At 35.1% G+C, this 23,541-nt stretch overlaps 1 protein-coding gene across 1 annotated transcript; it reads right to left on the bottom strand.

Annotated features, from left to right (window-relative positions):
* Positions 1 to 1,268: 1,268 nt before the first annotated feature.
* CCDC34 (coiled-coil domain containing 34) lies at positions 1,269 to 21,713 on the bottom strand. Its single transcript, XM_069469732.1, has 6 exons — positions 21,353 to 21,713; positions 18,567 to 18,705; positions 11,883 to 11,990; positions 4,139 to 4,297; positions 3,450 to 3,591; positions 1,269 to 1,782 (listed from the first exon to the last, which is right to left on the bottom strand). The coding sequence occupies exons 1-6, from the start codon at positions 21,691 to 21,693 to the stop codon at positions 1,568 to 1,570; spliced, it is 1,104 nt and encodes a 367-aa protein (XP_069325833.1). The 5' UTR covers positions 21,694 to 21,713; the 3' UTR covers positions 1,269 to 1,567.
* Between the last annotated feature and the right edge of the window lie 1,828 nt (positions 21,714 to 23,541).

Raw genomic sequence — 23,541 nt, forward strand, 5'->3', positions numbered from 1 at the left:
TGGTTCCACTCTTTGACCCCAACAGGTCAATTTCCTAACAGCAACCAGAGTAATTGCAAAGTAACCAGATCTTAACATTTCCCTGCTTAAAATATTCCAGAGGCTTCCCATTATAATTAGAATAAAATTCATACTAATGAACTGTAGATACATATAAATGATTAATACTTGAATGACTGAAAAGTCCTATTAGGGTTATAGTTACAGCTATAAGTTAATTTACTTTGAGAAATTAAAGGTTTATTAGATATAACAACTATATCTAAAATCTCGAGAAATTCAGGCACATGTACACACATAGATGTTTTTTTACATGCAGGATTATTGCTACCCTGACAAAGTCTACCTTCTTTCTATATAGGTGAATTTCCTTAAGTAGACTGACCATCTAGAAGTTTCACTGTATCTGAGAGGTTCTAAGTATGGGCAGGCCTCTAAACCTCAGCCATATTTTAACCCAACAAACCCTACTGATTCCTAATCAACTGTTCTCTGCTTAGAAGTTAATTTTCCTGGATTTCTGATAACATGAATACCTGTGAAAGATTCTGTTGTTTCTTGGCGTTGACAAACACCACTGCGCATCACCAGAAACTTGGCAGATGACTCATCTAACAGCAACAAGTAATATATCCTAAATGGGAATCACTTCTAAATGAACTCACTGATGTTTATATTGCCACAATAAATTTTCATTTCTTGACCATCCCCTAAATAAGATATAGACTTTAAAAAAACTTTTAACAAAAAGTGCTAAGTGCTATTTTGGTAATCATTTGAACTACTATCCTTAAAATGTATTTATTAATAAGACCTATAATTTCCATCTCAATAAAATATCACCTGTCATTTAACATTTTTAATATTAAAATATAATGCACTGATAATCCTAATTTCAAAACTAGAAACCTAATTACAATTAATGTATAAGTATTTTTATGAAGTATTTAATATTTTACAAAAAATATTCGTGTCTCAAGATTACTACATAAGATCTAGAGTACAAAACAATGTTTTTAAATTTTCCTTAAAAAATCCCAACCCTCATTTCTTTATTGTAAAATATGCCTCCAGTTAGGTAATTTTAAAATATCTACACCGGAAAAAATATACCAAAAGCCATCAACAAAGACTGTTTTTGATAACTCTAGGATTCTAACCCATGTAAGATTCTTCTAAGAGTTATCTCAAGCATGCAGTTTAGAAATGCTTCTTTGAACAAATTAATCTTAATCTTTTAAGTTCATAAACATAAACTAATAACAGTATGAAGGAACACAGGAAAAACTGTTGGTTTTATTGGTATTACAGTACAAACACAATTGTTACGAATTCAGTCACTTATTCTGCAAAACAATATGCTAAGATCAACCTTGAAAGGTTAAAAAAAACCAAAATGTAGAAAATATCTTCCTCAGTTAACTCTAAGAACTCCATAAACAAATGCAAAAATTAGTACTTGTCAATAATCACATTGAATATTGAGTCACTGATTGAGCAGTAAAAAATAATTTCTGATTTTAAAATTAAATAGCTCCAGGTAAAAACATGCTATTTCCCACATATGTTATCTTTGTATTTTACAAAGAGTTCCAAGGCAAAGATTGCTTCTGGCCTTATGAATTACCAGAGATGATGATTTGTGTGGCTGACTTATCACAGGTCTTTTACTCTTTTTTCCTGATGGATCCTTAGCTTCTTTGGGAGGGGGCATATGAACTGGTTTCCATGGAATTGGATTATAAAAGGCTGGTTCTGGATAGGAATTTCCACTGTAAAAACCTAAAATTATTGAAAAATCAGAACAAAATAAGAAAAAAACTTCTTGAGATCAAAGAAACCACTTACTTTAAAATTCCTAGAAAAATGCTAAAATGTCAAATGGAAAAATATCGCTGATAAACCAGTTTGACTCATTTAAAACTTGAACTCTTAAATATTTTCAAAGAAATAACACTTTCCAAACACTGCAGATAGTACAGTAAAAACTAAAACATAAATGATAATTCTAAGAATCCAAATAATGTTAAAACCTATATAAATACAAACTCCTAGAAAATTTTTACTAAGGAATTAATTTAGAACTCCTAAATTGAACAAAACCTTTATTTTCTTAACTCAGTCTAAGAAACTACTTACTGTTTGTGTACTGGCTTCCCCTTGTCAGACACTAAAGTTTATAGAAAAAAATTTTTCATATGTAGCTAAAGTGAATCAAGATTCTTGTTTAGAATCACAAAAATTCTAAATCACTGTTACTCAAATTAATAGGATTTCACAATATCACTGTAATTTTGATTACTAATTATGGAGCATTATTCTACTGATGCATTTGAAGTGTTTAAAGAACCCTGATGCCTGACGTCTAATAACCACGTGAAGGAAGAATGTTTTGCAAATCATCTCCAAATCCTTCTGTTAGTAGAGGCACAAAAATTCCTTTATTTCATTAATTATAAAAATGATATGAGCATGAAAAATAGAGACTTAAGAGAAGCACAGCATTTATACACAAATATGCTGCTGGTTAGAATTAAACTCATTAAAAATGCAAAAAATAAAACAATCTATTATTTTAGCAATTAACTTCTAGTCAATATGTATTTTCCCACCTACAGTTTTAACTTTACTACCCAATCATTAGGTTAAAACCACTGCTTATTATTCCTTTTTTCAAACAAGAAACAAACAAAAAAAGCAGGCCATGCTCAGTAGCTGGAACGGCTGACCTTTGTGACATATGAGAGAGGACTAATCCTGACAGCCGGAATGTGTCTTTCAGACAGTGGCAACCCACTTTGCATAGATATGTCAACACACACTTCACCAAGATGGTCAAAACAAAGTCTGGAATATGTTCCACTGTGTGAACAAAACAGAATGGGAGTATTTTTAATAATAAATCACTTAAACAAGTGAAGGCAGCTGTCAGCAAGGTATGACCTTCCAACATGAAGCACAAAGAAAAACATGCATTGCCATTTATAATCAGACCAAGCCTAAAGGCCAAGTGGTTTTTTGTCTGGTTGATGTGCTGTCTAGTATTCCACCCTGCAGAAGTAACGTGCCAAAGACATGGGAAGAGAGGGTTAGAAGGAGGAGAGGCAAAGTGACCCCTCAAATATATCCTGATTAAGGCTTTATCATCCAAGAAATGTAAGAGAACTTTACTTATTTCTTAATGTTAGAAACCATTACTTTAAAGCATAAGTTTGCAGTTCTGCAACTATTGCTTCTAAGAAATACATATATCTGATTTATGGAGAATGACAATAAATTTGTAGTATCGCCATAGCAACAGAGTATGTTATAATATAATCTTCCAGAAAATAGTAATTTAAAAGATAAATGATTTTTACCAATTGCTATTTCTGTCAAAAGGAAACAAAATGTATAATATTTGCTTTTGCAAACCATATTTATGTAAGCCACATAACATAAAAACCAACCTGTAAGTTTTCCATTAGCATAACCATAGCTCTTTGCAGCTGGACGAGGTTTATTTTTTGCATTTTCCAACCATTCCTTAAACTTTTTTTCTGCTATTTCCTTTTTCTCCTGTAATTCAGCTTGCCGTTGTTTTTCTTTTTCCTTAAAATGACATGACCAAAGAATTTCCAGGGATATTCTGTAACTAAACATTCCATTCAAATTCTGCTGAATTTTTTTCCCAGTAGCTTCCCATCCCAATAGCTTACTGGCCATATACTAAATCATATTTTTGTAATATGAGTGCAAAATTGAACATGATTAGAGATGTGATATTAAGGTGTCTACCTCTGAACAACAATCAGACATCAAACCCACTAAGAAAAAAGCAATTTGCTGTCTTAAAAGAATAGTAATTTATAATACGGTAATAAGACTTTCCATAAAAGTATATCGAAAAATATTTAAAAGGAATAATAAGTTTTAAATCTGACTGAAAAAATATCAACAGTCTGGTTAATATTTCTCAAACTAAGAAAACCACAAATACACATTCATTTTTGAAGCTTAACCACAGCATAATAGAGATAGCTTCATATATTTATTTTATGCTAAGACAGTGTGAATTTTCTATTACTTTTTAAAAATATAGTCGGCACATATGAACACCAAAGCCATGCATTCTAAATGGTCATTTTAATAAAAATACCTTTTCTTTCTTCTTCTTCTCACATTCTTCAGCCTTTTTTCTCTTTAACCATTCTTGATATTTTTCTTTTGCTTTCTCTTGCAAATGTTCTTTCTCCAGTTCCTTTGCTGCTTTTTCCTCCATTTCTTTATTCATTTTTTGTTCTCTTTCTTTTCTTTTCTTAGAAAAAGTAAAGGAATTTTAATTGGAACACCTGTAGTTATCCTCATCTAAGGAATGGCTGTTATATACAGTAATTTTGTAAACTTCAGTTATTTCTTAAAATAGGTAATATCATAGTGGTTTTCATAATGTGGTTTATGAAAATATATAACGTATCTGCAATCAACTGTTCAATGTCAGTCTACCTGTTGGGCTGTAAGTTTCATGAGGGCAGTGACAAAGATCTTGCTCACCAATGTATACTCAGAGCCTGGGATAGTGCTGAGTAAAGAGCAGCTGCTCGATAAAGATTTGTTGAATATATTAGTGATTAAAAATTATAATCTCACGCTTGAAGTTCTGACTGGGGGGGATGGGCTGGGGGGAGGGGATGGGTGCACACCTACATGATGAGTGTGATGTGCACTGTCTAGGGAATGGACACAATTGAAGCTCAGACTCGGGGGGATGGGGGGGCATGGGCAATGTATATAACCTGATCTTTTGTACCCCCATAATGAGCTGAAAAACAAACAAAAAAAATTATAATCTATCTGTTAGACTTCCCTGAATCTTAGTATTTTTCAATGGATATTTACCCTCATGCTAAAATAGAAGTCACATACATATGTATTTCCTGGACTGTTTGCCAATATGAACACTTGTATAAATCTTCACCATCAGTGAGTGACAGATGACAAATGAATAAAGCTCATCAAATACTATATATAAGGGCATATTCAGGCAAATCTCCAGCTATATAATTCTTATATAAACTACAGGGTGGCAAACTAAGGCCTGCAGGTATAATGTGGAGTACCAGCTACCCTGTATTTGCAAATAAACTTTTATAGGAATGCATTGGCCATACTCATTTGTTTACATATTTATTGTTTATGGATGAAATAGCCTTAAATGTGTGATAGAATCTACCAGTGAAGCGATCAGAGGCTGGAGTTTTTTTTATGGGAAAAATTTTAAGTTTGAATTGTTTTTACAGGTAGAGGGCTATTCAGACACTATTTCTTCTTGAATTAGTTTTGGGAAGTGACATTTTAAGGAGTTTTGACATTTCATTTAAAATGCAGAATTTATTGGAATAGAATTGTTTTTACCATTCTCCCATTTTGACGTCATCTATAGTGACCTGCCACTCGCCATCTCTATGACCTTAGGCAAATTACTTACCTTCTGTGTGCCTTAGTTTCCTCTTTGTAAAATGGGATAATAATAGTATCTACCTCGCTTTGTGATTCTAAGAATTGACAGTACATACATATAAAGTGTGTAGAATAGTAACAAGCATAGTTAGCACTCAGTGAATGTTAGCTGCTATAATTGAAAATATTGTAACAACTAGATGATGCCTGTTGATGAAGTCGTGGAGGAGAGTCATGAATCACACAGAGATTGAGCGAGATATGTTCCAAGATCCTTTTCAATTTGTAGATTTTGACAGTATGAAGTAGTTAAAATCCAGCATTGTTCCAATGGCTATTGTGTTCTCAGCATGAAAGGATTCCATTTCACAGCTATTGGCTGCCCAGCAAGAAGGAAATAACAGCAACTTGGATAGCAGCTTGGATAATTACTTGGGCTTTGATTTTTAAGACCTGCCTTTCCTGCACAGCACTGGACATACATTGTATGTAACTAATGTTTGTTAGTTGGGTGTTAATTGAATGCTTATATTAAAGTATTCTTCAAGAGACTTTCAAGAATTTCTTTTCTTGGCTAATATTTTTTGCCTCAAGAAGGGCGATATATATGGCATTTGTATTGCATATACTTTTTATGCCTTGCAGATTAGTTTCTAAACCTTTGATAAAGACAACTAGCAATGTCATGGGTTATTTAGAATTTAGCTGTGTTGGTAGATTATCTTTTGAATAAGAAAGAAAAAACATTGAGTTATAGACTGTGTCAGGGATCAATAATTTTTTTCTGTAAAGGGCCAGTTACTGAATATTTTGTCTCAAAAAAAAAAAAAAGAAAGAATGCTGTGACATATTTTAAAAATATCAAATCCTACATAAATTATTTTAGAAAATAGAGAAAATAGTGACATATCCAAGTTCATTTTAAGAGCCCAGCATTATTCTGATATCAAAACTAGGAATGGAAATTACAAGATAATATCAGAAACAAGGCAAGATAACTGCCCTCATCACAAAAAACATGAAATACTTTGAAATACACTTAATATAAGATGTATAATACTGCTATATTTTGAAAACTAAAAAACACCACTGAGAGAAATTAAACAAAACATAAATTAAAAGAAAAACTATGTTTATAGATTTAAAATTTGATATTAAGATAGCAATTTTCTCCAAAACAATCTATGTATTTACATTTAACACAATCCCAACAGTGCCAAGCAATGTTAGAGCAGGCATTATTAGGGAAATTGATAAGCTGATTCTAAATTATATATGAAAAGATGCAGAGTAACTAAAATAACTTTGAAAAATAAAAAAGTTGGAGGATTTACACTATCTGATTTCAAGAATTATAAATTCAAGAACTATAAAACTATAGTAACAAGTTAATGTGGTACTGGCATACAATAGGAATTAATAGAACAGAACAGAGTCCAGAAATAGACCCACACATATACAGTCAATTGATTTTAAACACAGATGCCAAGGTAATTTAATAGGGAAAGGATTATCTTTTCAACAGTGTTGGGAGCCGGGCGCAGTGGCGTGCCTATGATCCCAGCTATTCAGGAGACTGAGGTGAAAGGATAGCTAAAACTCAGAAGTTCAAGACCAGCCTGGACAACATATCGAGACCTCATCTCAAAAAAATAAAATTAGTGTTGGGACAATTGGAAGTCCACATGCAAACGAGCAAACTTGACTCTCATTGCATACCGTATTTTAAAATTAACTCAAAATAAACATACAGGCAAAGCTAAAGTGATAAAACTTCTAGAAGAAAACAACAGAGAATATTTTTACACCCTTGGGGGTGGTAAAATGTTTCTTAAACAGGACCCAAAATGCACAAACTATTTTAAAAAATGAAATATAGAACATCATCAAAATTTAAAACTTCTTTAAAAAGTACCATTAAGAAAAATTAAATGGGAGGAAATATTTGCAATACATATATCTGACAAGGGGCTTGTAGTCTAAATATATAAGGAATTCTTACATCTTAATAATAATAAGTCATACAACCCCTCCAGAAAAATGGGCAAAAAACTTAAACCAACATCAACAAAACAAAACAAGCCAACAACATAAAAGATGGAGAAGTGGTCAATTAAGTGTTATGGACTGAATTGTTTCTTTCCCCCTACAAATTCCTATGTTGAAGCCCTAACCCCCATGTGACTATATTTGGAAATAAGATCTTTAAAGAGGTAATGGAATTTAAATGAAGTCGTCATGGGGGGGAGGGGATCCCAATCTAACAGGACTAATGTCCTTAAAAGAGGAAGAGACACCAGAGATGTGTATACATGGAGTAAAAGTCCTGTAAGGACACCAAAAGACAGCCAAGGAGAGAGGCCTCAGGAGAAACCAGACACTTTCATCTTGATTTCCAGTCTCCAGAACTGTGAGAAAATAAATTTCAGTTGTTTAAACCACCCAGTCTGGTATTTTGTTATGGCAGTCCTAGAAGACTAGTATAACAAGCTTATGAAAAGATGCTAAACATCATTAGATCTCAGGGAAATGAAAATTAAAACAACAATGGCATACCACTCCCTACTCACTAGAAGGCCTTAAAATGAAAAAAAACAAAAAACAAAAAACTGACAACATCAAGCTTGGCAAAGATGTGAAGCAATTGGAACTTTCAATAATAATAGTGGGAATGTCAAATGGTACAAGCACTTTAGAAAAAAGTTTGGCAATTTTTTACAAAGTTAAACACATATTATAGCTATGTTATACATAGCTAGCAATTTAGCTCCTATCTAGGCATTTACCCAAGAAATGAAAACAAATGTCCACAAAAAGACTTGTAAATGAGTGGTCACAGAATTTTATTCATAATACCCCCAAACTGAAAACAACTAATCATCCATCAACTAGTGAATAAACAAACAATTTGTGGTATTCCACAGAATACTACTCAGCAATAAAAGGGAATCAATAATATATGAAATATCAGGATAAATTTAAAAACAAAAGAAGATGAACACCAAAGAGTATATATTTTATCATTCCATTTATATAAAATTCTAGAAAAGGCAACTCTAATTTACAGATACAGAAAGCAGATTAGTGGTCTCCTTGGAGCTGGGGATGACTTGGGGCAGGCGGTGGGGGTGAATGAAAAGGGGCACAACGGAACTTTCTGGAGTGAGGGAAATGTTCCATATCTTGACTGTGGTGCTGGTCAGTTACATGAGTACCTAAGTTTGCCAAAGTCATCAAACTTAAAAATAGATGTATTTTATTGTATGCAAATTATAGCTCACTGAAATTAATTTAAAAAAATCAGACAGACTCTCTGTAGGATTTAAACTAAAGATGGGAGAATAGAATGCCTTTGGATAGCAAAAGGAGAACAGAGCAATCGGTCAGAATAGTCACTGCTACTGAGGGAGAAGTCAGCCACTAAGTGGCCTCAGATTTTCTGGCATGCTAGTTTTACACCACGCAGAGCATAACAATAAATCTTCCCTTATTTTAAGATGGTGCCCTGAGAAAACCTTTGTTTCTTACAACTAAAGGAAACTAACAAAACAACTGGCTACTTAAAAGTTTCTGAATTTCTATTTCGGTTCAATCCAATAGTGGCTGGCACATAGTAAATACTGAGTAAACATTTGTTGAAAGCAGAAATTGTTATCAATCATATACCTTCTTGAGCTGAATTAATTTTTTACACAAAAAAATCCATTGTATTCCAAGAATTAAATAATTTTATTTTAAAATAATTTTTAAAACACTGTAAATAAGGGCCCTTTTTATAAAATATGTAATAACACACTGTAAAAACAAGTCTAGAAAATAAATCAGTATGGCAACACAAATATAAGAGTACCAGTGGAGATAAGCCATTTATTTTAAAGGCATTTAACAATTTACAGTCATATTACAAGAAACTAGCTTTGCTAATGGATAAATTCTTTTTGTCTGATTTTTTGATAGAACACAGTGAAAATGACTTAGGGAAAATAGCAGCCATAGATATAGCTAAAATGTGAATGAAGCTGGAGGCATGGGAGGACCACACACCATGAAATGTAAACAGAGGAGAAAAAAGCTAGATGCCAGACAGGAAGAGAAGAACCAGGAGAGCAGTCTTCACAAACAGAGGTAAATGTAACTAAGGCTGAAATAAGAAATCTGATAGTTTTTAAAGGAAAAAAAAAATCAGAGTAATCAATTATTCCTTAACATGCACAAATGTTCTGCAGAACAGGTAAATTTAACTTCTCAGCGTTTGTTTTTGAACTATTCTCAACCTTATGGAATCTTGCCTTCCATAATTGGTGATTTACGTCAGGGCAAGCCACTTCTCTAAAAAAGAAAGAATTTTTTTCTCAAATAATTGGATTAGGTCTACTGCCACTAATTAAAACAGTGAATATATCATCTCTCAGCAGTCTCTTACATTCTTAGACAAACAACAGCCTTGTTTGACTGGCATGGTAAAATGAGCTTAATGGAGTTAGAAGATAATACAGGTTTTTAGAGGAGAGAGCAAACTATTCTGTACATGTAAGACAATTTTGTTTTATAGTTCTAAATTTCAAAAAAGTATTAATCAAAGTTTTATAATGGTTACACAGACTTATTTTGATTTTCACATTTATTCACAAAGAGCTCTTTCTTGTTACATTATGAGATGAAGCAAACTTAAAAATAACCAAAATAATTGACTTCTAAATTAAGGAACAAATACATTTATGGTTATAACATACACACACCCTTAACCAATTTCCTTCTTATAACACCTGTATAAAGAAGGCTAAGTCATCTTCAATTTACTGAAATTATTTACTTGGGCACTACTGGGCATTAGTCTCAATAATAGTTAAAGACAAAAAATTAGAATTAAAAATTTACAACTCTGTCCTACAATTTAAACATGTGTTTAAATTTATAAAATTAGATTATAATCATAAAAGCAGTACTATCTAAATATGTAAAAACACAACAGAAGACAAATTGATAATAAGTATTTTAAAAATTTTTGATGTGTGATTCAATACAATATATTAACATTTAAAGGAAAAACATTCATTCATTTAATTAACGAATGCTTACTATATGCAAAGCTTTGTGCTAGCTCTTGTAATGGATAAAAAGTAATATAAAAAATAATTCCTGTTCTTACGGATCTTAAAATTATAAGGGAAATGAAACTATATACATAATGCAACATGATACACATAATATGCACATATATAATATGTATATATAAAAAATAAAGACAGTATATAATAAAGTGTCATAAAACTGATATAAATTGAACAAGGATCTCTAGCACGTGATCAGCGAATGCGTCATGCAGGAAATGATTTGAGTTGAATGATGAAAGGTACAGTGGAGGATGCGATGAGATTCCATGTTAATGAAATATCATATATAAAAATAAGGAAGTGAGAAACGGTAAGAAAAGAAGTATCCTCAAAATTTCTCACGAATACGTATTCCTGGGGTTTGGGAAGCATAGCCCAAAGCTCAAGATTTCTATGAAAACCTATTTTTAACTTAAAAATAATATAAAATTTATGTTCAACTCCCATTACATATCTGTGCTTGTTTTAATATAAAAACATAACATTCTTCCTCTCAAAATTTTTCAGCAAAACTAATATTCCAAGAAGATGGGCCATGATTACCCCAAGTGCTCCCAAAAGAACCCCAGTAAGAAGCAATAGCATGGCATAAAGGAAACTACAGGTGGGAGACATGCCTGAAATAGGAAGTCTGGCTTCGAGAGTAGAAGATCTTTACCTAGGCAGAGACATAGAGGATGGATTCATTCATTCAGCAAATATTTTTGGACGTCTATTATGTGTCAGGCACTAATCTAGCCACTGAAGAACTGAACAAACGAAGCAAAAATTCTTGCCCTTATGGAGCTTACATTCCAGTATGGGGAAGTAAAGAGTAAATAAGCTGAAAGATGTAATTAAACCACTTGGGAAGAGATGACAAAAAGGGGAATAGTTATTGTAAAGAAAAGGAGAGGATGATCAAGAACATCAGAAGAATTCTGATAATGCCTAGGTGACTGAGAAGACAGCAGAACTATTAATAAAAACAGAAATAAAGGAGTTAGGAGAATGGTTCTGTGAAGGAGAAATGGCAAAAATGGGTTGTTTCAGATTTGCAGACATGGAGGTGCCCACCACAAGGCTTTAGAAGATCAGGTCTAGAAACACAGACTTGGCAACTGCCTGCAGGCAGATATCAGTGGAAACCACATGAGGGAAAAGAAAAGTAGAGGGCAAAGGGCAGAAGACAGAGACTTGATAAATGTCCACAAGAGTGGGGAAAAAAAAAAAGCCAGTGGAGAAAGAACCTAAGAGAAATATTTTTAAAAACCTAGGTAATGAGGGGTAATGGGAAGACTTTGCAAAAGAGATGTCAATATGTTTATGCATTTTTTTTCCTCTCCTTACCTGCTCATTCTTTTTCTGAACCCATTCCTTGTGCTTTTCTTCAGCAATTATCTTTCTTTTTTCACGTTCTTCCATTTCTTTTCTTTTTTCTAGTTGTTGATTTAATTCCTATGGATTTTATTTAAACAAAAGGCAACATTTAATAGAAGTACCCAAATCACATATTTCAAAAAAGGCTGAGGTTAACCAAATTAAAAAAGAATATAGTTTCCTTTATAGAGCATATACCACCAGTGACAATAACTTACTTAACTAGTTAATGATGAAAGAAAGCACTGGTAAGAAGCATAAGTCATTTTTTTCAGAAATGTACAAATAATTGCTTGGCAGCAAAACACTAGTTTCTTAGACTAAACTGCAGCTAAATTACCCTCATTGAAATCAACTTTCCCACACATAAATTTTGGCATCACTGTAAGCTATTGGCAGAAGCTCAAGAGAATTGCAACTTTTTTTTACAGTTATAAAAAGCTTCTAGATTCTTGATGAAGATAAAGGATAGGAATTAAATAATCCCTAAATTAAAAATTTAATTCAGAGTTACACCAAAGAAGAAATGTAAAGAAGCCATTCAATTTTCCTTAGGGAAAAAAAGAATCCAGAGTTTTCTTTACTGATTTTATAGCTGCTGGAGTATAAAACAAAACCACATTCATATCCCAGATTATTTAACAGCCCTGCTGTCACTCGAATCTACACGTTTGGGCATTTCCTCAGGAGAAAGAATGTGAAAGGTATGGCCAAATAAAACTACAAGCTGAACGCTACCACTCTGTCACTCATCAGTTAAATTACTGCATTAGTTGAGAATGCTGTTCAAACCAGACTGCTAGGACTCTACAACCATAATTACTGGTTATTTTTCTTTTCTCTCTTTAGATACTAATAATCAGATACTTTTAACTTTCTTCTTCCATTGGTCCTCACTCCTTCTCCTCATCCCTCTTTTCCAAAGACCTACCTACCTGGGCATGGGTGAGCATGAGAAAGACCACTTTCCAGCTCTCAGACCAAAATTCAAGTGTTTTAAATGAAGATAAAGCTTGACACCAAGAATGTATCTTTTGCACTTTAGAATAACTGGTCGTAGGCTGTCTTCCACAACCTCTCATCCTAAAATTCTGCTGCATAGAAAATAGCTGCCCTCACTCTCTCAGAAAGTCTTCTAACTTTTAAACACTATACCCCCAAAAGCAAATATCCATTTTGGTTTTAAAGATTATTCACTATCTCCGCAGCTGTTATTCCTTGATTACTGATTCAATACACTTTTAGGGTACACCTACCACAGAGCTAGCAAGAACTGAGATGTAAAGATGAAATCCCAGAAATCTCTGATCTAACCTGATCCTCTATCACCAAGGAATTAAATGTTACATTGTACGTTATTGCATATAACAGTACAGAGAAGGGAAGGGAAGAGAAGATGAGGAAAAAATAGTGTGGACCGTGGTAGTCAGAAATGAGCACCAGATAAGGAACAGTAAGGACAAATTTGGACAAATTATGGTTGACAAATTTTTGTTAATGTTGATATAGGGGTTAAAAAAGAAAGAAGGGTCAAAAAGTACCTAGAAAATGCTACCACTGACCAAAACAGTGCTCTTATCTCAGGATGTCTGTTCAAGTAATTTGCCAACCCAGAATATACATCATATTCTGAGAAAGAACTCTCCTTTCCAAGGCTGGCTCTTCTTAGAATTTCCTACCCTGAATGACTCCTCTGTTTATCACCAAGGCAAGCCTCTTTCTGGACACAGCTGGAGTCTTCTCTCGAAAGGCCCCTACATGGTCTTCTGGTATACACCACTGAATTTCAACAGGATTACAGCTATTTTCCCATAAACACTTGATTATGGAAAACCAAAATCCAAAGAGGATCTTAAATATGCATTTTTATTTCAATAGGTTTTGACTACTTTCAAAGAATATTTTATCACTGAAGGTAACAATCAGAAAAACTGACAATTTTGAGTTTCACCAACTCTACGTTCTGCCCTATTCTATTCCTTCATTAAGGGCTAATGAATGAAATGGACAAAGGTAAGATAGAGAAAAAAACCAAAAGGCACTGGGACTATTCACACACTAGATAACTTTTTATAATTTAGAATAGATTATATTAAAATGTTAAAGCAAATGTTAAAAATTAGAATTGGATCATATAGAATTTAAGGCAGTTGGCTGATGAATTATTTCAAATAATAAAAAGATAAATAAAATTTAAATGATCTACAACACCAACATGCTAGTTTTTCATAATATGTTCAACGTTTACCATATTTGTCATCTCAACAATAGTTACAAATGTATAAAACTTTGTACGTGGGTAATTTTAACAGGTTAGAATAATTTTTTAATTCAGTCCCACTGAGATGTCTGAGACAAATCTAAATATCTGTTGCTGAAATCAAACTTATGAGTGGGGATGATCTTTTTAATGATCTAACTAGCCTACAAATTTTCCTTTAAATTTTAAAGGAAGAAAATAAAAAAGTCAGAGTAAACTAAAAAATAAATACGAAGTCTGATGCATTTGTATATATCTGCTATAAAGACATATTTCTACAATACATATTGATACTGCGGAAAAAGCACTTAAATTAGAAGTCAAAAGAACTAGGCTCCAGTTCCAGTTCTGCCACTGACTGAAATCTTGGCAAAGTTACTTCTCTGGCCTTCATGCTTTTTTAGCTTTAATAGGGATCTGAGATGAACTATTCCTTGTGGTTAAAAATTTATACTTTTAATGATATGGTTTGTAAACAAATTAGAGAATACAGTAAATGAGGACAGAAAAATTAGGAAAGCATGACTTTGAATATAAAACAAAGGGAAAGGCAAGAAAAGAATGTGAATACCATAACAGCTCAAAATCAGCTTACAGTAAGTTGAGTAGTTGGTGTTTATGTATAACATAAAAAACAGATTTCTCACTTATAAATGAATATTTTTAAAATCTACTGCACTAAATAATGGAATTAGTAAAGTTAAAACTTGAGGTTGAGGTAAGAGAAGTAAGAGTCTGAGGTCTCAAAAATACATACTAATTCTGAAAATAAATGAAAGAGCTTTAATAAGGCTATGAATGGCAATGACATAAATAATACCAATAAAAACAGAGACAGTTACTTTTATACTTTGTTTCATTTAATCCTTACAAAAATGTGACATAGGTATTAATATTATTTTATCCCTCTTGTACAGATGAGAAAATTGAAATATAAAATTTTAAATAACTTGCCTAAGATCACCCAGCAAGTAAAAAGGCTGGAACTAGGGCTTTTATTAAGCCTTCCAGCCACCAAACCATAAGGTCTTTCTTAAGCCATGTGCTCTGCTAACAAGAAATAAGTGCCACCCTTGCAGTGCATTTTCTAGAAATAAATCTGTATTCTAGAATACAAAGTATTACAATAAGGAAATAGCAAAATGTACTAATTTTCACAATCATTTGAATCATGCCAAGCCTCCTGAACATGTGACTGCCTATCTGGTTAGAAAAACATCAGAGAAATAAAAACTAGTTTCAAAATTGATATAGAAAATCTATTCTAAGGCAGATCATGAAGGGCAAAACTTTAGTTTTCAGGATTTTTATAGCAACACAATTATTAAGACTAGAATAAACTGAAATATCCAAGAATAGTGAGCCAGTTAACTACATTTTAATAGACCTTATTTAATAGACCTTAAATATACTTTAATAATATTAGACAGCCATTTTTAAATGAAGTTGTTAGAAACAGGGTCTCACTGTCACCAAGGCTGTAGTACAATGGTGTGATCATAGCTCACTGTAACCCTGAACTCCTGGGCACCAAGTGGTTCTCCTACCTCAGCCTCCCGAATGGCTGGGATTACAGACATGATCACCACGCCCAGCTAAGTTTTTTATTTTTTGTAGAGACAGGGTCTCGTTATGTTGCCCAGGTTGGTTTCAAACTCCTGGCCTCAAGCAAACCTCCAGCCTCAGCTCCCAAAGTGCTGGGATTACAGGCATGAGCCAACACACCCTGCCTATAAAAATATTTAATGATAGAGAAATATATTAATAATGTAACAGGCAGAAAAAAGCAGGTTACAAAAGAGTTTGATGCTATTTCATTAAAACAAGAAGTATCCCTCACTATTCAAATTTATTTGATTTCTGGGTTTGGATAAGAAGAATTCACCTCCTTTGTTAAATATATTCCTAAATATTTAATTTTCTTTGATGCTATTGTGAAAGGTGTTACGTCTTTGATACGAAACACTGAGAAAAGAAATTGTAGAAGATGTAAACAGATGGAAAACCCTACCATGCTCATGGATTGGAAGAATCAATATTACCTAAGAATCCATATTACCTAAAATGATATACAGAATTAATGCAATCCCTACCAAAATACCATCATCATTCTTTGGAGATCTAGAAAAAATAATTCTATGCTTCATATGGAACCAGAGAAGATCTTATATAGCCAAAGCAATCTTAAGCAAAAAGAACAAATTTGGAGGCATCAGTCTACCAGACTTCAAGCTTTACTACAAAGCTATAGTAACCAAAACAGCATAGTACTGGTACAAGAACGGAGACATAGACCAATGGAACAGAACAGAAAATCTAGATATAAAACCATCCTTATATTGTCATCTAATCTTTGACAAAGCAGACAAAAATATACATTGGGGAAAAGACTGACTATTCAATAAATGGTGCTGGGAAAACTGGATAACCACATGCAGAAGATTGAAACTGGATCCCCACCTCTCACCTCTCACAAAAATCAACTCACGATGGATAACAGGTGTGAAACCTTAAGAATTCAGAAAGAAAATGTTGAGAAAACTCTTACAGACATCAGCCTAGGCAAAGAATTACTGAACAAGACTCCCAAATCACAGCAGCAACAGAAATTAGTAAATGGGACTTGATCAAATTAAAAAGCTTCTGTACAGCCAAGAAAACTATCATCAGAGTGAATACACAAACTAAAGAATGGGAGAAAATATTTGCATGCTACTCATCAGATAAAGGGCTGATAACAAGAATCTATATAGAACTTAAGAAAATCAACAAGAAAAAAATAAAACAACCCTATCAAAAAATGGGCAAAGGACATGAACAGAAACTTTTCAAAAGAAGACAGAATAAAGGCCAGTAAACATGAAAAAGTGCTCAACATTTCTAATCATTAGGGAAATGCAAATCAAAACCACAATGACATATCACCTAATTCCAGTGAGAATGGCCTTTATCAAAAAGTCCCGAAACAACAAATGCTGGCATGGACGTGGACAGACTGGAACACTCTTACACTGCCGGTGGGACTGCAAATTAGTACAACCCCTGTGGAAAGTAATTTGGAGATATCTCAAAGAGCTAAAAATAGAAATACCATTTGACCCAGCAATCCCACTACTAGGCATCTACCCAAAGGGAAAAAAAAAGACTTTCTATAATAAAAACATCTGCAATTGAATGCTTATGGGCAGCACAATTCACAATTGCAAAGATGTAGAGACAACCCAAGTGTCCATCAATACATGAGTGGATTAATAAAATGTGGTATATGTATACCATAGAGTACTATTCAACTACAAAAAACAATGGTGAACTATACCTCTTATATTATCCTGGATAGAGCTTGAGCCCATCCTTTGAAGTGAGGTATCACAAGAATGGAAAACAAGCACATGTACTCACCATCAAACTGGTACTAACTGATCAACACTAAGGTGCTCACATGGTAGTAATATTCACTGGGTACCGGTCAGGTGGGAGGGGGGTGGTGGGGGTGGGTAAACTCAAAACTAATGGAGCAGAGCATACTGTATGGGGGGAAGGGCTAGCTTGTAGTCCTGGCTTGGGTGGGGCTAAGGCATTATATGTAACCAAAATGTTTGTACCCCCATAATATTCTGAAATAAAAAAAAAAAAAAGAATTCAGATAGTGAGTCTGGATAGTGACTTTGAGGGGTACCAAATTATCCAAATCTATTTGGTTGCTAGCTTCTGAATAGCAAGTAGGAAGAGTTCAGAGAATGAGGGGTTCATTTGAAAATACATCTAAAACTATTTGTTCTTTGAGTTTGTACAGCAAAAGTTCAAAAAGAGAATCACACACATGGAAATGTCCATACGTAAGAAAGGGAGGCACAGAGAAACTGACCTGAAAGACCAGCAGACTCCCATTGTCAGCACATACTCACTCTAGGGAACATGCTCTTTGAGTGAGATATGGGGGTAGACTCCTGTCTCTAATTTTTGTTAAAAAATTAAAAATTTTACTGTGTATGTGCATACAGTTGAATTTATGTTAATTACATGTACATATGGTGTAGCTCCACTGTATGTGTCTGTATATATACATTTATACATTTTTATTTTTAAATAATTTACATAGAAGAAAATCTACAAAGCTATATGCCATAATATTAACATTGGTTATCTTTTGATGGTGAAACTAGAAATTTTAATTTTCTTAATTATGCTTAGCTGTATTTTCTGCATGCTCTTATAATGAACATATATTATTTCTATTAATAAGAGTTATTAAATTTGATATAGCAAACCAACACAAACCAACACAAATCCAAAAAACTGTTTTCAAGGATAGTAACACTAACATTTTCACTTACACCATCAGCTCTACTTTGTGAGCTCATGGATTAAATAAAAAGAACACTGTGTAGTTTTACCTCTAGAGCTTTCTGTTGCAGCCGGTCACGTTCTTCCTTTTCTTTGCCAACAAACCACACCTCCCATGGTGTCAGGCTGCTTTCTGGTAGGCACACCTGTTTCTGTTCTTCTTGGGTATCTTCTGATTCAACCTCAATGCTACAAAATAGAGGTTACTATAGTACTTGTACACGAAACTCTTTTGCTTACCAGTCAAAAATCACTTAACTGTACAGTGAAAGCAAAACTTAATAATGTACTTACAATATTGTGATTTTTACAAATATATATAAATTATGTATACCTATGAAAGATCATGAAGAGGAATTCTAATGTCTGAATTAGTTTATCTATCAAACTGCCTTTGAATTACTTCATCTTCTAAAACCACATTATTTAAAAACCCATTGGGATAACCCACACTCATCCATTTGTCTTGATGCCAACGACTTTTTATTTCTAAAAATCTTATCTGGACAACTAATTACTAATTACAACACATAATCCTAATCAGATCCTGGAGCAGACATTTCCCTTTCCCTCCTTTAAATAGTTTAGGAAAAAATGCACATACACAGAATGATGAAGTAAACGTGTTAGCAATTAGAGACTGTGAAGGGTGAACAGAAGTTCTTCATATCCTCAACTTTTCTTTCTGTGAATTTGAAATTTTTCTGAAATAAAAAGCCACTAAAAAATATAGCTCTTCTCTTCTTTAGCACTTAGGCTGACTCCCTTATGCCAATCTTTAGGGTGTATACGACTCTCCAGTCTGGTTACCTCCTACCACAGTCTCCATCTGATGCAGGTGAAGGATGGAGAAAATCTCATGCAGCTCTAGCTCCACAGAGGATTACTCACAGTCCAGAACAATGGCTGGGCTATATGACTCAGGCTGCCTGCTCTCCTCATCCCATGACCCCTAAGCTGTCCAGGACACAAACTAAAGGTCAAAAATAGGGAAGACGAATAAGGAAATTTTCTAAAAATTTATTTTTCCTGACAGGAAGTGCTAAGTTTTTTGAAATTTGAAAATAATCACTCTATCTGTTCTCTAGTAAGTGGGAAATAGGCATTCATTCAGCACATATTTATTGAGTACCTAATAAGCATCTGATACTTGCCACACACAAGGCCTGCCAACTTCTACATTCTCTTTCCAAACCCATATCCTTGCTATTCCTTTGATTCATAGGGACTGAAATGTAGTAATGAAGGCAGCCTTAGGTGCTACCAGCTCATTCAGGCTTTGGATAAGTGAGACACAGATGGTGGGCTGCTCCCTTGGCAGACTCCATTTGGTCTGGGCTTTGGCTCTTGGAAGCTAATGTAAGGTCTCAGTAGCTGAGCTGTAGTTTTGATGGACATTTATCTATTCCTCAGGCTGCTAACCTGTGTCCACATTGCTTAGTCTTCTGGATTATGCTCAGAAGGTATTTCCCAAAGCCTTGAAATTTATTTTAAATACCTTTCAGACCAACTCAGTCCTGAAGAATCCCAACAAAGGCCAAGATGAAAATGGACTCCTGAAACTCCAACTGTACCATTAAATTCTACTATCAGGTTGGTCAGAGAAGGCCTGCTTTTGTTGCTACAACCAGTCTGGACAAGTGGCTTGCTTGGTTTACTCTTTCTGATCTTCAAGTACAAATGTACTTTACTTCTCATACTTAATAGACTCACTCTCGTAACCATGTATATGGGTCACTTCACATAGTTCTATATTTCATTCACTCACTCTGGATATGAGTGCCTTACACTGAAGGGGGCTGTTTTGCTACTTACACATAAAATATGGGCTCTCTGGCTTGTATTTCTTAGAGCTCCTGCACTATCCCTCCTACAGCTTGGCGATTAGAAACTTGCAAATGCTTTCGGAAGAAAATGTATGAGTCTATCCTAGAATGGACCTGCATTACTAGGCCTATCTCAAGAGGTATTCCTGCAGAGATAGCCCCTTTGCTCGTATTTCTATATACCCAATACTAGCCACGTAGAACCTGATGCATATATCTCTGTACTAGGCCCAGGTCTGTTAATAACTAGGTACCTGCCTTTGAATCAGACTTTTAATTTGTATTCTGAGCCATGCTTTTGTCATGTGTAAAATAAGTAGATTGACCTAGGCTTTCATTCCATGAGTGTAGAGACCATATCTATCTTGTTTATGGTCCCCAGTACCAAAACTAATATGTGGCACAAAATAAATGTGAAGTGAATAATGGTAGAAATAAACATATTAAGATGGTTTTAATGACATCTATTTCAGTCTAAGTTCATTCTCTGATCATACCCAACCTTGCCTCTGCATGCTGAGGTTAACGTTGCTAACCTCTGTGCTTCAGCTCTTCATGATACAAAGTGACCTGCTTACTACAATCTACTTCACTGTCAGTAGATTTTTTTCAAAATAACTACAGATACTACTAAGGTGCAGTAAACCACATTTTGGTGTTAACGTTTTGCACAAGAGTTCTGGAGTCCACAATCTGGCTTTTGAGGATTCATAAAACTCCTGAAATACTAGCAAAGTTTTGTGTATTTGGGACTATGTGAGTTTTCCTGGGAAGTGAGATTGTAGCAACCATAATATCTCAAGAAAAAGATTAAGAGTCATAGAAAATCTGTCATTTGTAAGAATTTGCCCAGACTCTTTATGTGCAAAAAAGGGCCAGCACCTTGGGATGCAGGTGCCTGCGCAGCCCTTGAGAGGGAAGACAGGAGAGTGTTTGAGCGCAGAAGAAGGTGCTTAGAAGGGTCTAAGAAATGTTGAAAAGGGCTGTATCGCCCGGCAGCCTCAGTTTACCTGGCGCACCCCTGTACCTCCATTCTTCTCAGGCTTGCCACCTTGACCTCTGAGTCACAGGCCTCTTCGTCCACGTCTTCCCCATCCTCCCCGCCACCGTCGTCCTCGTCAAACGGGAAGCTCTGGTGGCCGAGGGGAGACAACAATGACATGGTGGAATTGCTGCAGCTGAGCGGTGGCGGCGACCGCGGCGAGCACTCCACCTCCTGTCCTTGCCCCCGGGCGCCCGACATGAGGACGGAGAAGGAGCCCGAAGAGGGCCGAGACCTGGGTCTGCAGTCGACAGACAGCCAGGTGTAGGGAGAGGGAGAAGCAGCCCCCCACTGCCCGGCCGCCCACATCTGGCCCGCCAAGTTCAAACCGGCGGAGCCGCGGCGGGGACGCGCTCTCCCAGCAGACCCCGCGCGCGCCGAACTTGGCCAATCCCGGCCGGCCCAGACGCCGCGTTGCCGTGGCGACGCGTGGAAGCCGCGAGGGCTTTGTCTGGGCCTGAGCTGCGTGGCTTCCTCAGTCCAGGCCTTCCTCAGCCGGCCCTTCCTCCTCTCCAGCAGGAAGGTGACTGCTGCCCGTGAGCTTGTTTCATTCCGCGCCTCCCTTTGCCACGGGCGAGGTCCTGGCTCCCTGCTAATAACTTTAAGTGCCTGTCCATTGTTTGCTGCAGGGTTGCAGATTATTTGGTACATGAAATGTTACCTATCCCTGAATAGGCAGATGCTTCTAAAGGGTAAGAGGCAGAAGCCAAAACTACCCCGCATGTAATGACAAGGTAAGGATTATAAGCATCAGTCGTGATTCCTTTCAGCACAAGTTGATATTTTATGAGCAGGGAGGGGGGCGAACTTTATACAAGTGTATCCGAGAGTGCACTTTTGGGACAATCTTTAAGTGTTTTTGCAGCATTTTGTTTGCGCGGCATCTTAAAGGAACCGGTTTATCTATACATGTGAATTTTGGCCTCTTTGAAGCTGCTAGTGTATGCCAGGGCCTGCACAAAGTACTGGGGATCGATGAAAGTCCTATCTTTACCTTAAGTTCCTCACCCTTTTATGGTGAAGAATCATCCCACTAAAATATGCTGTGATTTGCATTTTATGAGGAAAGAAAAACTTGTGTGCAACCTTAGGGGCACTTTTCTCTTAGGGACTGATGATAAAAGTAGCAAGGGAGAGGTGATAGACAGACAACAAAGTTGGATGTTTTATTCATACTGACAAAACTGTCTACACTTGTAAATAAACATGGCTTCGTTTGCGGTCATAATGTATTAACCTTAATGTATTAAATATATTTCTGGTAGAACTATCACGAAGTGAAAACTCACAATGGCTAAAACAACACACAAAATTTGTTACTGAACAAAGGGTGATCCAAATTCTTTGATGAAATTTAGATCTTCAAAATTTGATACAGGAGAATTAGATATGGTAGAAATAATAGCAACCTAAGACAATTCAGAAGGTAGAAGCTATAGTTAATAAAACATGACATGGTTAAAACTATTTAAATGGAATATTTTGTTAAAATTTTCAGTAAAAACAAAATGAAAATGGAAGAAAACTGGAGCAATCCCCGACTGAGTGATAATGTTGATCATGGAATAAAACTAACTTAGTGGAGTTTTCATTCTCTATCCCAATTATTCAATATTGGCATATCTGGTTAAAACCTTTCATCAGAACATCACTAGTATCAATAACAACATCAAAAGGCCCTAAGCTGCCTTCAGGCTTCATAAAGAGGTCAGTTTGCAATAGACATAACCTGATATAACTGAAGTGTAGTGGAAAACACACAAGTTTTAGTATGAAGGGAATGTGAATTTGAATCAATGGTTTTCCCAATCCTAATTTACTCCTCTGTAAAATAGGAAAACCTATCTAACAAGGTCTTATCATCTTATTAATCCTCAAAGCTCAGGACCTGACAGATACAATGGTAAATTTTGTGTAAATTCCAAAACGTTTCCATTTTAACCTCTTGGTAAGGGAATCCAAAATGTCATATGCTTCTCTGCCTCAAGATATTTTACTAAACAGCTGGGCAAGGTGGCTCACACCTGGAATCTTACCCCTCTGGTAGGCTGAGGGAAGAGGATTGCTTGAGCTCAGGAGTTTGAGACCAGCCTGAGCAAGAGTGAGACCCGTCTCTACTAAAAGTAGAAAAATTAGCTGGGGCAGGGTGGCTCACTC

Source organism: Eulemur rufifrons, chromosome 6, assembly GCF_041146395.1.
Source record: "Eulemur rufifrons isolate Redbay chromosome 6, OSU_ERuf_1, whole genome shotgun sequence".
Classification (NCBI taxonomy): Eukaryota; Metazoa; Chordata; class Mammalia; order Primates; family Lemuridae; genus Eulemur; species Eulemur rufifrons.